Source organism: Pelmatolapia mariae, linkage group LG12 (genome assembly GCF_036321145.2).
Source record: "Pelmatolapia mariae isolate MD_Pm_ZW linkage group LG12, Pm_UMD_F_2, whole genome shotgun sequence".
Classification (NCBI taxonomy): Eukaryota; Metazoa; Chordata; class Actinopteri; order Cichliformes; family Cichlidae; genus Pelmatolapia; species Pelmatolapia mariae.
In genome coordinates, this window is record NC_086237.1 from 29,957,053 (window position 1) to 29,971,093 (window position 14,041).

At 38.3% G+C, this 14,041-nt stretch overlaps 1 protein-coding gene across 4 annotated transcripts; it reads right to left on the minus strand.

Annotated features, from left to right (window-relative positions):
- Positions 1–1,104: 1,104 nt before the first annotated feature.
- On the minus strand, positions 1,105–11,819 carry cep78 (centrosomal protein 78). 4 transcript variants are annotated; one of them, XM_063489644.1, is made up of 18 exons: positions 11,722–11,798; positions 10,122–10,175; positions 9,294–9,562; positions 9,018–9,193; positions 8,791–8,863; positions 8,583–8,686; positions 8,085–8,259; positions 7,865–7,978; positions 7,490–7,554; positions 7,068–7,170; positions 6,725–6,739; positions 5,646–5,760; positions 5,356–5,398; positions 5,129–5,272; positions 4,937–5,014; positions 4,164–4,345; positions 2,612–2,759; positions 1,105–2,202 (listed from the first exon to the last, which is right to left on the minus strand). In XM_063489644.1, the coding sequence occupies exons 3-18, from the start codon at positions 9,553–9,555 to the stop codon at positions 1,603–1,605; spliced, it is 2,397 nt and encodes a 798-aa protein (XP_063345714.1). In that variant the 5' UTR covers positions 9,556–9,562; positions 10,122–10,175; positions 11,722–11,798; the 3' UTR covers positions 1,105–1,602. The 4 variants fall into 4 exon arrangements, with proteins under 4 accessions (XP_063345714.1, XP_063345713.1, XP_063345712.1 ...); XM_063489643.1 differs by lacking the exon at positions 10,122–10,175 and having other exon boundaries at positions 11,722–11,819; XM_063489642.1 differs by lacking the exon at positions 10,122–10,175 and having other exon boundaries at positions 11,739–11,815.
- Between the last annotated feature and the right edge of the window lie 2,222 nt (positions 11,820–14,041).

Genomic DNA, 14,041 nt, shown 5'->3' on the forward strand with positions numbered 1-14,041 from the left:
ATCCCCGTGAGCACAGTTATACTAGCAGCATGACACAAGATAGGCTGAATTTGTAGCCAATCAGCCAAATCAGCCAAAACATACAGTCACAGAAAAATATCTGGAGCAATAAGAATAACAGGGATTTCAGAAATATGAGCAAAGTCTGGGATTTTGCTGGAAAGTTGCAAAAAGAGATATCACTCCATTTCATGTCTCAGACATCACAAACAGAAAAACAAAGCCAACATGTACACTTACTGATCAGATTTTTCTAATACTACTAGCGGATATAGCTATCCCCCCAACCCAAAATGTAAAAAGTTACAAAATTAATGTAATTAATCAACTTTTATATATATATATATATATATATATATATATATATATATTTCTGTATTCCAATTCATTCTGTGTCAAAATATCTGGCAACATATAAAAATTGAAACTGAAATTGAAAGCTTTATGCACAATCTGTCACCTCTCCAGAGATCCGTTCTGTTTTCGGTTGACGTTTGGTGCTTACGTGTTAGGATAATGTGCACACGCCAAAAAGAACATCATGTTCTGCGCTGACCCACAAAACTCACGCTTTGTTCACAGTGAGTCAGGATTCCAAAAAAACAAACACCGGAGTTTAAATCTTCACACAAAAAATATTTCAAAAGTACTTCAGTTGTTTTCCCAGCAGTAATTTGTGTTTTGTTTTCTTACCCTTGTGACACTTTAAGTTGGATTTTGGAAAAATAACCTATCAAAAAGATGGTTACTGACAATGAGAATAAAAGTTATGTCAAGGTTGCATTACTCAGTAGGCAGCTGTTCTTGTGGTTCATATCAGATGGAAGATCACACTAACTCTAAGTCATTAAATATTAATATTAATTCTCTGTATTGCACATGAAGAACAAACAGTTTATGTCTGAGCACATGCTGAAAATGTTAAATGTCAAGTTTAGAATAACTCAATAACAATCGTAGAACACTTTATTAGGTGTTAAATTGCAAAATAGTTTATTATAAACTAAATTTAAAGCAGAATAACAGGAACATTAAATTATGCCATTATACATCATAGAGCCTTAAAACAACCTCTAAATATATCAAAAATCTGTCATTTAAAAAAAATAACTTTAATGTCCAAAGCTACAAATGAGTAAGAGCACATGTGAAACAAGGAGTGACATTTAGCTTAAAGCTCCTATGCAATGCCTTGAGATTGTACACTTTCTAGTATTTGATTGATTGCTACAAGAACCAGGATTATACTCGAAGAAACAGAGTTACAGATTTGAGAATGTCGCACTGAATTAAACTGCTATACTGCAGATTCCCCGCACTTTATGAAAAAGTTCAATAAGACTGTAAATGTAAATCTAAAATGTAAAAACAATAATATAAGGCTAATTTTTTATCACTTATTTATTTTGGTTTAAATGCAACAAGGTGCTTTTAAAAACATCTTGCTTCCCTAAACTGAAATGATTTGGACCGAAAATGCAAAAAAATAAGAACAAAAAAATTATGAAGGTGACAAAAAAAATCTACAATCTAAAATCAGCGAAAATCTAAACTTACAAGAAAAGGCACTGACACACAGGGACACAGTTTATGGTCAGCTGGTTAGGATTCATTATCTGACCGAACCCCCAGACTCTCCAGAGATCTGACCTGCTCTAGAGCGCCTCTCCTTGAAGGGGCTTTCCTCTCTGACCCTTCTGATCCTGACTGACCTACTGTCACCAGCCTTCCGTTTCCCCTGTTCCTTGACCCTACTGATCCTACAGAATCCTCTTTGTCACTTAAAATGTCACTAACACTTGCAGATGAACCACCTCGAGATCCATTGCTATGGGAAGCACGGTTGTAAGTGTAGCTGTTGCTGAAGCTGTATCCATGGGAACTGTTGTTTCTGTGAGAGTTGCTGTTGCTCGTGGGGTGGCTCGGCCTAGTCTGGGAAGTTTTACCAAAGGAAATATTATCAAAGGACTTTTGGCTATAAAAACTGTGTTCAGAGCCTGAGTCATGCTGGGTGTCAGGCTTTGAAAAATGATTTGCTTCTTCTTCTACATCCACTACACCACTTGCTGCTGGTGCAGAAGCCTGAGTGAAAGTTACATCAAGTGACCTTTCTTTATGAAGGGCTGCTCTAGTAGGGGATGGAGACTTGTGCAATCTGGTGTCAGACAATCCAACGAGGGCAGCAGACGGGGCACCTCCTACCTAAAAAACAGAAATTACATTTGATGAGACAATGTGGAAAACGATTCTATTCTAACTATTCTAATCAAAACTAAAACTGAAGTAACATTAATAATGTCTCATTAACAGATACTCTCATCCGGAGCTGCTAAAGAGAATGTGAATGCATTAAACTATAATTCTTGAACCTAACAATCTGTAGTCCAAGTTAATCTACATTTCTGCTTGATGTGGTTACGAATCTAATGTCCACCATTATCACTAAGGGCAAGTCTCCAGTGCTGTGAAGCAATGATTTATTTATCCACAATTAAATATTTGCGTACAGATTTGTGCTCTTAAAGTTTTTCAAAGGCTTATGCAAACTTTAAAATATTCACCCCACCTGCCAACAGAACATGCTTCCAAAGTTTGCTTTGCATATTCTTACCAAAGACAGAGCATCGATCCTGTAACGCCCTCCAGGCGGTGATGCCGCTCCATGCAAAAGTGGTTCTATTGTGGAGGAAAGCTGAGGTCTTCCCAGAGGGTGGAAATCTGACTTATCAATTCCAGCCATTGAAGCTAGCTGACCTAAGCTACAAAAAATTAAAAAAAAGAAAAAGACATGCAATCTATTAAAAATGAACTTGCAGAGTAGATAACCAGCTAATACCAGCCTACCTTTTTCCTACAACAAATGCAAATAAAAAAATGATGATGGTAAGATGTGACTAAGATAATAAGATATTGGGTACACTGGTGGTGCAACGGTGTGGGGGGATATTTTCTTTGAACCCCTTTATAACTGCACCACAGCTAATCTGACTACTCTCACTGATCCCTTTATGATCCCAGTGTACTCACCTTCTGATGGCTGCTTTCAGCATGATAACGTCATATTAGTCTTTGAACATGACAATGAGTTCACTGTACTCAAATAGCCTCCATAGTCACCAGATCTTAATCCAGCAGAGCATGTGTTTGCTTAATCTATTCTATTAATAATTAAGGTAGTTCTGAAAGCAAAAATGGGTTCAACCTTGTGCAAGAAGATGCACCTAACTAAGTGGCTAGTGGGCGCATTTTAGATTTAAAAAAATTCCAGAATGATACCCTGATTGAGTAAGTGACTGACTCAAAGATGACTGCGAAATTATACCTAACCGATGGGCTTTGGTTTCCATATATTAATCCAAGAAATGACAATGACAAACCTAGAGTTTCGTTTTGAATGAAACCCGTCCTGTCAGAATTAAACTGCAGAATCAACATCAATTTGGCCAATATTAAAATTAACTTCAGATATTTCCGAAAGAAACTGAAATCTAAGATGCACACCTTTTTTAAATATCACTAGTCTAATATTTTAGAAAATACACCTGTTTGACATCTTATCCCAAGTCAAATACGAGCCATTAACTACACAACCTGTAACAATTTAATGATGCATCACTAAGAGAAGTGTGTAATCTGAGTATATGCTCTTTCTATACCACTTGAGTGAACTTACTCTTGCAGACCACATTGTTACACTATAAATGATAAGAGCTACAATAATAAGCTGCTTCATCATGCAGCTGAAATATTAAAGCTACACAAAAGTTTACTCACAGGGTGCCAGACTGTAATACTCTACAAAAATCTAGCAAACACCTTTCTGCAATGTTTTGTATGATGCACAAAGATCACTTTATAAAAAATAAAATATAATAAATAACTGTAGGTATCATCCTAAAAAACACATTAAATGTAAAGTGATAAAGCAAAGACATGACAAGGGGAAGAAAGAGAATTAAATATAAACCACTTAAAATGGGGATCCAGTCAAAACAAAACTAAAGGGCAACTTAAAAGGTCAGTATGGCTCAAGAAGTGGGGAAAAAAAACACACCCATACATAATGAAACTGAAAGCTTTTTAAAAGAACAGATTTTCAGTAAACCACGTAGGTCCTGTGACAACGGTGGCATTTTGTACTGGCTGCTATTAAAAATACCCACCCAGCATCTTTGAGCAAATCCAGGAAAGCGTGAAACTTAGTGAATGACGTCTCAATGCTTTCCAGAATTGCCTCATCTTCAAGAGCACTGGAAGCCGGTGGTGCTAATGCAGAGCCACTGGTAGCAAGTGCCTCTGACAGGGAGTGATTGGCATCTCGAAGACGAGCATTCTCCAGCTCATACTGAACAGAAATTAAATAAAGAATAAAGGCACAGCTTGGCACAGTCTTATTTATTCATTTTAAAAAAACCACGACTGTTCAATAAAACTGATTCTTCAATAAAGGACGAGCTGTTGCATTACTTCATGAAAAATCAATAAGTACCTCCCACCTGACTCACAAAGAATCACACTGTTTTTCTATGAACAACTTTGAGCATCAAATAACATGGGAAATAACACAGTTTCAACAGCAAAAGTACACCAATTAAACCAACATGCTGTTTTCTGTTAATTCCCTGGAGTAAATTTAAAAAAAACTTTAGATTTGCAGCCACTAGAATGTATCTGTCTTGCACTTATGAGGTTACGAGGGCTCAAAATTGCTGGTCAAAAATAACAGATTTTTAAAAAATGCAATATTTTGACCTATTTTTGTGTATTTCAAGGGTCTGTGATTTGGAACATGTTGGTAAAATTAATTTTCAAAGATTTTAAGAAATCAGCTGATTGTGAGAGGGTTGATTTTCTGTGGATTTTTATATGATTAAAACTTGCAATAAAGGAAAACATTAAAACTAAATAACAGGCATAAATTACAGATTTTATTTACCTCCATGAGCCTGGACTCAGCCTTCAGTCTGGCCCTCCGCTCTTCTCCAAGCCTCATACGGCACTCTTTTAGCTCCATCTACAGGGCATGGATCAGAAGACCAGTGTGTGAGGTGGTTTTGTTTAATGAACTCTTCACATACCACATCTTTGACTTTAGAAGCAGCAAAAACACATTACAAAAATGACTAACCTGTATTTGTTCAAACCTCCGTGCAATGACTCTGTCCTGACGATTAAGAGAAGATGGTCTCGGTTCCACTTCCACCACTTCCTCTTCATCATCCTCCTCTGCCTCTGAATCCGACTCCATGGTAACTTTCACTGTGGCTGCACCCTAATAAGATATTAACATTAATGCTGCTGTTTAGGGCTCTTTAGCCATTACGCTGCATTACACACAGACACAAGACAGCTTACCTGAAAGCTATGGTCTGTTACAGTAATTCCAGGAGGCAAACCTCTGCAGAAGCAAAAACATAGTATTAGTCTCTACATCACTATAATAAACGGTGAATTCTTTTTAAACATATAATTACATAGATACATGTTCCATACAGGTTTCCATATGCAGAAAAAATAAATTTCCAGACCCCAAAACACACAATCCAAATTTTTGATAACTATCTTCCAAACGTATTAATGGAATATAGTTTTTGTTGTTTGCTTGTTGTTTCTTCTGAACTGTAAACTGGTGAACATTTCTTCACCTTTGGCGTCCAGCTCGTGCAGCAGCACGCCAAGGCACATGTGGGGTGCGTGATGGCTTAGGTTTCAGAGCAGCAGCTGAACTCCGTCCACCAGGAGATGGTCCTTTATGAGTGGCTGCAAAGAGCAGACATGTCCATGAATTCTGAGAAATCTTCACCTCTAAGAAGGGCGCAGCAATGCAAAGTCCTCATAGTATTATGAACTGTACTTTATCACCATGTATTAAAAGTGCCTTGAGGTGTCTGTTGTGATTTGGCACTATATAAATGAATAATAATCAATCAATCCATCCATCGTCTTTTGCCTATCCAATTCAGGGACATGGGGGGTCTGGAGTCTATCCTAGGACTCTTAGGGCGAGAGGCAAGGTACACCCTGGACAGGCCGCCAGTCTGCCACAGGGCTAACACATAGAGACAGACAACCATTCACACCCACATCCACACATATGGGCAATCAACCATCATCAATTAACCTAACCCCACTAACTGCATGTCTTTGGACTGCAGGAGGAAGCCGTAGTACCTGGAGAGAACCCACACAAACATGGGGAGAACATGCAAACACCACACAGAAAGACCCTGGCCTGATAGAGGAATTGAACTCAGGGCCTTGCTGTGAGGCAACAGTGCTAATCACTGCATCACTAGGCATTAATGTGCATTAATAATATTTAATTAAACTGAACAGTGATAAATGATAAACTGATAAATCTTTGCTCACAGAAAATTGTTAGGTTCCTCCCAATAATAACACAAGATATGCGCAAAATAGTGGAAATGATTATAATGGCCAGGAGAACACGTGTGGGCTTTCCATGAATTAATCAATGCAAAAATTATAAGAACTACATGCTTTGTGAAACTAGCAGATATTACTTGCTTCTAACAAGCAGGGTATAAACATCACAAGCAGATAGATGAAAGACTAATTAATCTAGGTGAGTATCTACTGAAACCATCCTATAAATAAGGGCAAAGTCAACTAAACCATAATCAAACACATCACAAATTCAAGATTATTTTTGCACCTATCAGCAGGAGCAACAAAATAAAATCACAATGAATTCAGTTCTTACCATGTCTCCAGATGACTTAAAAATTACATTTGAGAAGTTGAAAAGACACAGAGAATAAGCAATACTATCTCAAACAGACTGAAAGAAATCCTCCAGTGAATTTACACTGCACACACACATGCACAAAAAACCCCAACATAAAACAGAGAAATGTACCTATGCTCATAAAAATAAATTAATAAATGTCTGGGTTTTTTTAATAGGCTGATTTTAGGGGTACAACCAGGAATACTGAAATTACTGTGTTTTGTCTGACTAGGGAGACAATAACATGGAGTTACATGCAGTCTGCCAGTGTTTATGTGGAACATGGAACAAGAAAAATGTATGTATACATAAATACCTATTCTAAATGCAGCTTTCCCTCTGACTGTACTGGGTAATGCTCTCCTCCTTGGACCAGAAGCTCTCTGTGGTTCTGACGCTGCAGGCTTGATCCAGCAATACTGTAGGACAACATAAGGAAGAAACATGCATACAAATACACCACCTAGAGCAATGGTCCTCCCCGCCCCCACCCCTCCAAAAAAGTTCACACCCCACAACTTTTATCAGTGAATAAGAATAAAAAAGCAACCAAGCTGAATTCTACTTAAATAGAAATAAACACAATAGCATCAGCTAACTTTTATTTATTGACTTTCTCTCCAAAAAGAAGGAATCCCATTTAGTCACCAGAGTTACACTTTTATGTTGTTTGGTGCCATTACAATTTTAGAACCAGCACTTTTTTTTTCTCTTGGAATATTTCTCCCAAACACTTACCTCTGGTGACTGTCCATGACTGTTCATTAGTACTTTCTCTATTATAGTTTTAATTAGGAGTTTATCTGAAAAGAAAACACAAAAACAGTGAAGATTCAGTACCAGAAACATTTCTAGAAATTTATGTTTCGTGGTTTTTGAGATGAACTACTACATGACTGATTAATTACAGTATTACTCAAAGGATTTTTCTACAATGGGAAAGGAACATGCACACACAAAATTTGGTTTGCATTAATATTTAAAATGGAAACGTAAAAACAAACCAGCTCAAGCAGTGGAACGAACAGCATATTTGATCAGATTGGGAAAAGTGCTATTAAGTCTGGAAAAAAGCAAGAAAATGCTATTGCCTTGACTGAGGTAGCAACTTACCAACTAACGGGTTACCACGGATATCCAGCACACACAAAGAAGAATTCGTTTTCAAGGCTTCTAGCAAACGACGAGCGCCTTCGTTGGAAAGACCACATCTTTGCAGGTCCACAGCTGTTTTACAAGCCAAAAATCAGAAACAGAAATCCTATCAAAAATTTGTACAATAAGGAAAACAAACAAACACAACCAAACACCACAAACTCACAAATCTACTAACCTTTAACCCAGAGGTCTTCAGCAAGTTCACTTGCAAGAGCCGCAGCACCCCGGTCCCCAATTAAAGTGTTACAGTTAAGTGTGACACGGCGAAGACCTCCCATACCCTCAAACTGCGGCTGTCGATACCTCAGAGACTCCGCCCACGCCGTACCATGTCTTTGCATACCCTGATGCTTTAAGATAAATAAAAGGATTCTTACAAAAGTTGTGATGAAAAATGTTAAGACTCTGCCACTTCTATTACTGAACGAAAAGGCCCACATTGTCTTATTCTGTCTTTTATCTTTTATTGCAAAATGTACTGCTGTCTGAACCCTCGCAAAGGTAAATCAATTCATAAAGACCACCTGCTTGTGTGCACCTCAATTTTTTTCAGATTTCTCTAACAAACTTTTTTAACAATTATTATCTGGATAGTTTAAAATTATTAAATAATTATCTCTCAATAAAAAAATTAAATAGACTGCCAGATGACACTGAAAATCAAATACTATACCTTGATAATATTGGCCATGTGCTCTGCCCCCCTCCAGGTAAGACTGCATCCACTAAAATCCACTGCCCTGATGTTAGTAGAATACTTAACGCTTTGGCAAATGACTAAAACATATAGAAACATATAGAACACACAGTTACACAGGTAACATACAATACAAACTCCTTTCCTGAACAAAATTAGGAGACAGTAGTATAATTGCGCATACCCTCTAAGCCCTCATCACTGATTGGACAGTTAACCAGAGATAGGTTTTCCAAGGAAGTGCTTTTTGCCAAACCCTAGATTAGGATCATTTCAACAAAGAACTTGTTTTAATAAATGTCCATTCTAAGAGTGAACAAAAAAGCAGCAAACACAGAAGGAGTTCTGAATAACATTTTTAAAAAATGAAATAGTTACAATGCTTTGATTTTTATAATGCTCTGCTTTCACCTTTGTCAGGGTGATGAGGTCCCTTTCTCTCAGTGGAAGTCCATTGAGCTGCAGCATCTTGAGGTTGGGAGAGACAGTGAGGCACTCTCTGAGGGCCTTGCACAGCTTTAATGTCATATCCTTGGAGCGAATAGCTGGAATCTTCCTCCTGAAGCTAGACTTAAGATATCTTCTATCTGAAACCAATGGTGACATTGTTGTTTTAAGTAAAATCTGAAAATCAACAAGTTTCTAACATAGACAATTAAAATCGTATAAACTGTTTCAATAACTTACCTGCCTCTCCAGAAGCCAAACTAGCTTGGTATGTGCTACTTATTGCTATGTGGTGCAGGTGTTTGTTAATGGATATAGAGCTGAGAACGGGTGGCCAGTCTGCTAGCTTCAGCTTGTCTCCATTAAAGTCCAGCATCCCTTTGTTGAGGTTCATTTTAACTGCAGGAAGGGGGACAGATTCCTGCCTGGCACAGGCAAACTCATAGTAAGCCATAAAGTCCTGAGCACCCTGCCGCCGAATCTGAGCGCTGTCCGGGACCATCTTTGATCTAGGAATAAAAATATTCAAAATAAGACAAAGAGAACTATTTAAATGGGTAGGAATACTTCAAGATCACAGTAATGATAACAGCACACATCACGGCAACTTTACTTTTACACCATATCGTATTTTTCATACGATTGCTTCAATTTAAGTAGAAAATTCTCCTATATCTGTGTATATGATTACATCTTTGTCTTCTTCCTTAAGCTGGTCCTTTCAAGGGTCGACACAGAGGATCACGTGCCTCCATCTCACCCCATCTCTAGCATCCTGTTCTGTCACACCAACCCTCTGCATGTCCTCCTTTACTACACCAAAAACCTCCTCTGAAGTCTTCCTCTTTCCCTCCTGCCTGGCAGCTTCATATTCAACATCTTTTATCCAATATTGTCCAAACCACTCTTTAATTTCACCTCCAAAACACTTAACCTGAGCCGTCTTTCTGATATACTTTTCTAATCTTGTGTATCCTGGCCACCATCTTAGAAACCTTTGCTTTCACTGCTGTTATCCTTCTGTCACAAATCAACACCTGACACTCGTCTCCAACCACTCCACCCTACCTGCACTCGCTTCTTCACCTCTCTCGTGCACTGTCCTTCGCCCTCGATTGTTGACTGCAGGTATTTAAATATATATATAATTAGACATCTGCTGAAAAAGTTCGAATTCTTAAACACTATGTATCACTTGTAAACTGGTACATAAATGACTATGTTTTGTTATTAATTATTTGAAAGTTTGAGGATTAATACACCATAACAATGATCCACAGAATATGCAACATTCTTGTCTAAAAGACTCCTCTGGTGTTCAAAACAACTTATATTTAAGATATATTTTATTTTTGTTATTATTAATCTCTGGCTCTCTTCTACAGTGTCTTCTGTCCCATCTTCCTCCCATCACCCCCTAGCAGTTGTGGCAATTACCTCCCCTAACTGAGCTTAGTTCTGTTGGAGGTTTCTGCCTATTAAATGGAATTTGTTTTCCTTCCCACTATCACCAAGTGCTTGTTCAAAGGGGTTGTCTAATTCTTTCAATTTTCTTTATATTATTGCAGCGTCTCTACCTTACAATATAAAGCACCTTGAGGTGACTGTTGTTGTGATTTGTTGCTATAAAATGACACTGAATTGAAATTGAACTGAATTAATTTACAAAACTTGTTCAACTTTATTAACGTATTGCTATATCATAACATTTACAGACACAGCAACAAGCATGTGGGGTGGCCATATGCGAGCCACTAAAATTATTGAGGTGGCACACCAAAAACAGAATTTACAGTTTTATTATGCTCTAGGTTACTTGAAAATATGGCAAAATAATTAATCTAAAAGAATGATATTCCTACTTAATTTCCTGCTAATAAAGTTTATATCACTGAAAATAGGTAAATATGAAAACCAAATGAGATTTTGAAATCTATATTAATAAGTTTTAACTGATCGACTGATCAATTAATTGAGTGGAAGTCCCAGGATGGCTTTACTGATTCTCAGCAAAGCTGACTAGAAGCAGCTTAAGATTCACTCTCCCAGACTGGAGTTCACTTTAACAGTAATGAAATACAAATAAATATTAGATCATTAGATTTCCATGTTGTCCCTGAGATGCACAGTGACAACACTGGTGCACAGTGACACCAGCTTTTCTGCAACCTTATTACATTATTCCCAACATAGGACAGTCAGGGGGAGCCACTGGGGGTGCCAACAAATTTTCGGGGGTAGCCAGTGCCTCCTCTGGGCCCGCAGGAAAAATAAGCTATCAAGATATTTCGATAGCTTTGTTATGTAACTGATGGCCAGTTATCACTATTAAGCCAAGCCATAACCAGCCCTTCATCTGAAGATCACAGATCACAAGTTTTCGTTAACACTTCAATGTTAACCTTACAATAAAGCTAATCGTTGACTTTCACTGATTTTGAATCTTCACCAATTGTCTATACACAGTGTAACCGCTTTCGCTCATTAAGTGCAGAGCGCTAAGGTTAAACCAGTGGCGTTAGCTCAGCTCAGCTCCTAGCAACCAAAGACTGTCTATGCTAGCAGTGAATGTCAGCATCAGGGTCTAGAGCTGCTGTTTTTAATTGTGCCTTCATGCATTACACAACTGGATTTAATCAAAATAAAATAATATAATGTACTTTCATACCCAACTAAAGACTATACCGTCGCGGGACTGATGTATGGCTTTTCCTCGACGTTGCTTGACAACTTCAGCAGTCTGTTATTGTTGACAACATAAACGACCGCTCAAAAGTGGCGCTGTAGTGCCAGCAAACCCACGCCCACTTCTTCCTCACTGTGCCATTTGCAGCTCTAGCCAGAGATCTGCTGCCATCTATCAAAGCGGAGCGGTAAAACATATTACAGGGAGTCACAACTAATGACTGTACGGTCATAACCTATTTAGAGAAGCTTGAGTACATAATAAACTATCCAGTTATAAAACAGATGACGAACCTCTCGAGACGTCTCAAAAAGACTAAGTGATACTTCAACATGTCATTACAAAGAAATCAAAGAAGTTAATCTGCATTCCCTACTGGGCCTACATTTTAGGAAATAAATGTGTGCGTTTTGGCTAAGCAAATTTGTGCAAAAATGGATTTGGATTTAAATACATTAATAAAGATATCCCTATTCTGGTAAATCGACCACTCCTAGTTGAATGGATGTGATGTTAAAAGTTTCTTTCTGCCATTTATAGTTAAACTGTGGATGTTCCAATTCTTAAATCCTATTGTGATTTTTCTACTTAAAGGAACACACAGCAACTCTCCATATCCTGTTTGGGAGGAACAGCCACAACCTTCAATTACGTCATTCTAAGAAGTGGATTCAGTGACACAGTCTTCTATGTAATCACTTCCTTTTTGGTCATTTTGCTGACTGCTTTAGCACTACCTTTATGAGATTTTGAAGCAGATACAATATTCAAATCATTTGTGACTTGAAAAAGATATTATTACTAGTAATTAATGTTGTATTTTTACATTTTGTATAATGTATTTAAACAATTCCAATACAGTAAAAGTTAGGGCATTTGACAGCTCTAAAATGCACTGAACTATTTTTAAAGACTCTCTCATATTCACATTACACGGTCAACTTTCTTGAAAGTTGTCCAGGATGAGATGATGAACTTTCTTTCTTGGGGCCATCAAACTAGACAATTTATAAATCAGGTGGCACGTCTCATATGTAAGAAAGCATTGTCTTTTGTTCGGCAGACTGCAGGGAAAGGCTGCATTGAGCAGTTGTGTTTGTTGAATGTAAGATAAACAGATCTGTGAAATGTTTTCATATCTAATCTTGATTAACGGGTGGCATGGTAGAGTTTCTTTACTCAGGAGGATTTGTGAAGTAGCTGGTCTGTTGGTGGTAATCAAATATTGTGGGGTGTGCCAAGTTCCTGTTGATGCTCACTCTAGATTATTTCAGAGCTTTTTCTTTCAAATATTTCAATTAATAATATCTTTTAATATTTAGGCTACTTATGTCTTGAATATGATTAAGATTTAACTGGTCCTCATCCCCAGATCAAACCATTACCCACTGATTTTAAGTGTGATCCTCATGACTTTACCTCAGCTGAGTGCCAGTGGACTGACACTCACTTGTAGTTGTTGTTGTTTTTTGTGTTTTTTGTTTTGTTTGTAGAAACTGTTCTGTGGTCAACCCACAGAAGGGACACAAAGAAGCAACCTGTATTTTAGACCAGTGTACAACGGTAGCTGTGAATCCTCTTGGTCTTGGCAGCCTCAATGACTCTGCTGAATTCAGTCACAAACGTCTCACCAACACTGCACATATAGTGATGGTAAAAAATAAATATAGAACTTAAATATATATAAAAAAATACTTTTGCATTCTGGGGGGTGCTCCGGGAGTACGGGGTGTCTATTGCTACGGGCCATTCAGTCCTTATACGACTGTTGCAAGAGCTTGGTCCGCAATAAGTCGGACTTGTTCCTGGTGGGTGATGGGCTCCGCCAGGGCTGCCCTTTGTCACCAATTCTGTTCATAATTTTTATGGACAGAATTTCTAGGCGTAGCCAAGTGGCAGAAGGCTTTCACTTTGGTGGTCTCAGGATCTCATCTCTGCTTTTTGCAGATGATGTGGTCCTGTTGGTTTCATCAGGTGATGGCCTCCAGCTCGCCTTGGAAAGGTTCGCAGCCGAGTGTGAAGCGGTGGGAATGAGAATCAGCACCTCCAAATCTGAGGTCATGGTCCTCAGCCGGAAAAGGGTGGAGTGCCTACTCCGGGTCAGGGACGAGTGATGGGAGAAGGGAGCGGGAGATCGACAGATGGATTGGTGCAGCGGCTGCAGTGATGCGGACGCTGCACTGGTCTGATGTGGTGAAGAGAGAGCTGAGTGTAAAAGCGAAGCTCTCAATTTACCGGTCAATCTACGCCCCTACCCTCACCTATGATCACGAGCTGTGGGTAGTGACCGAAAGAACGAGAT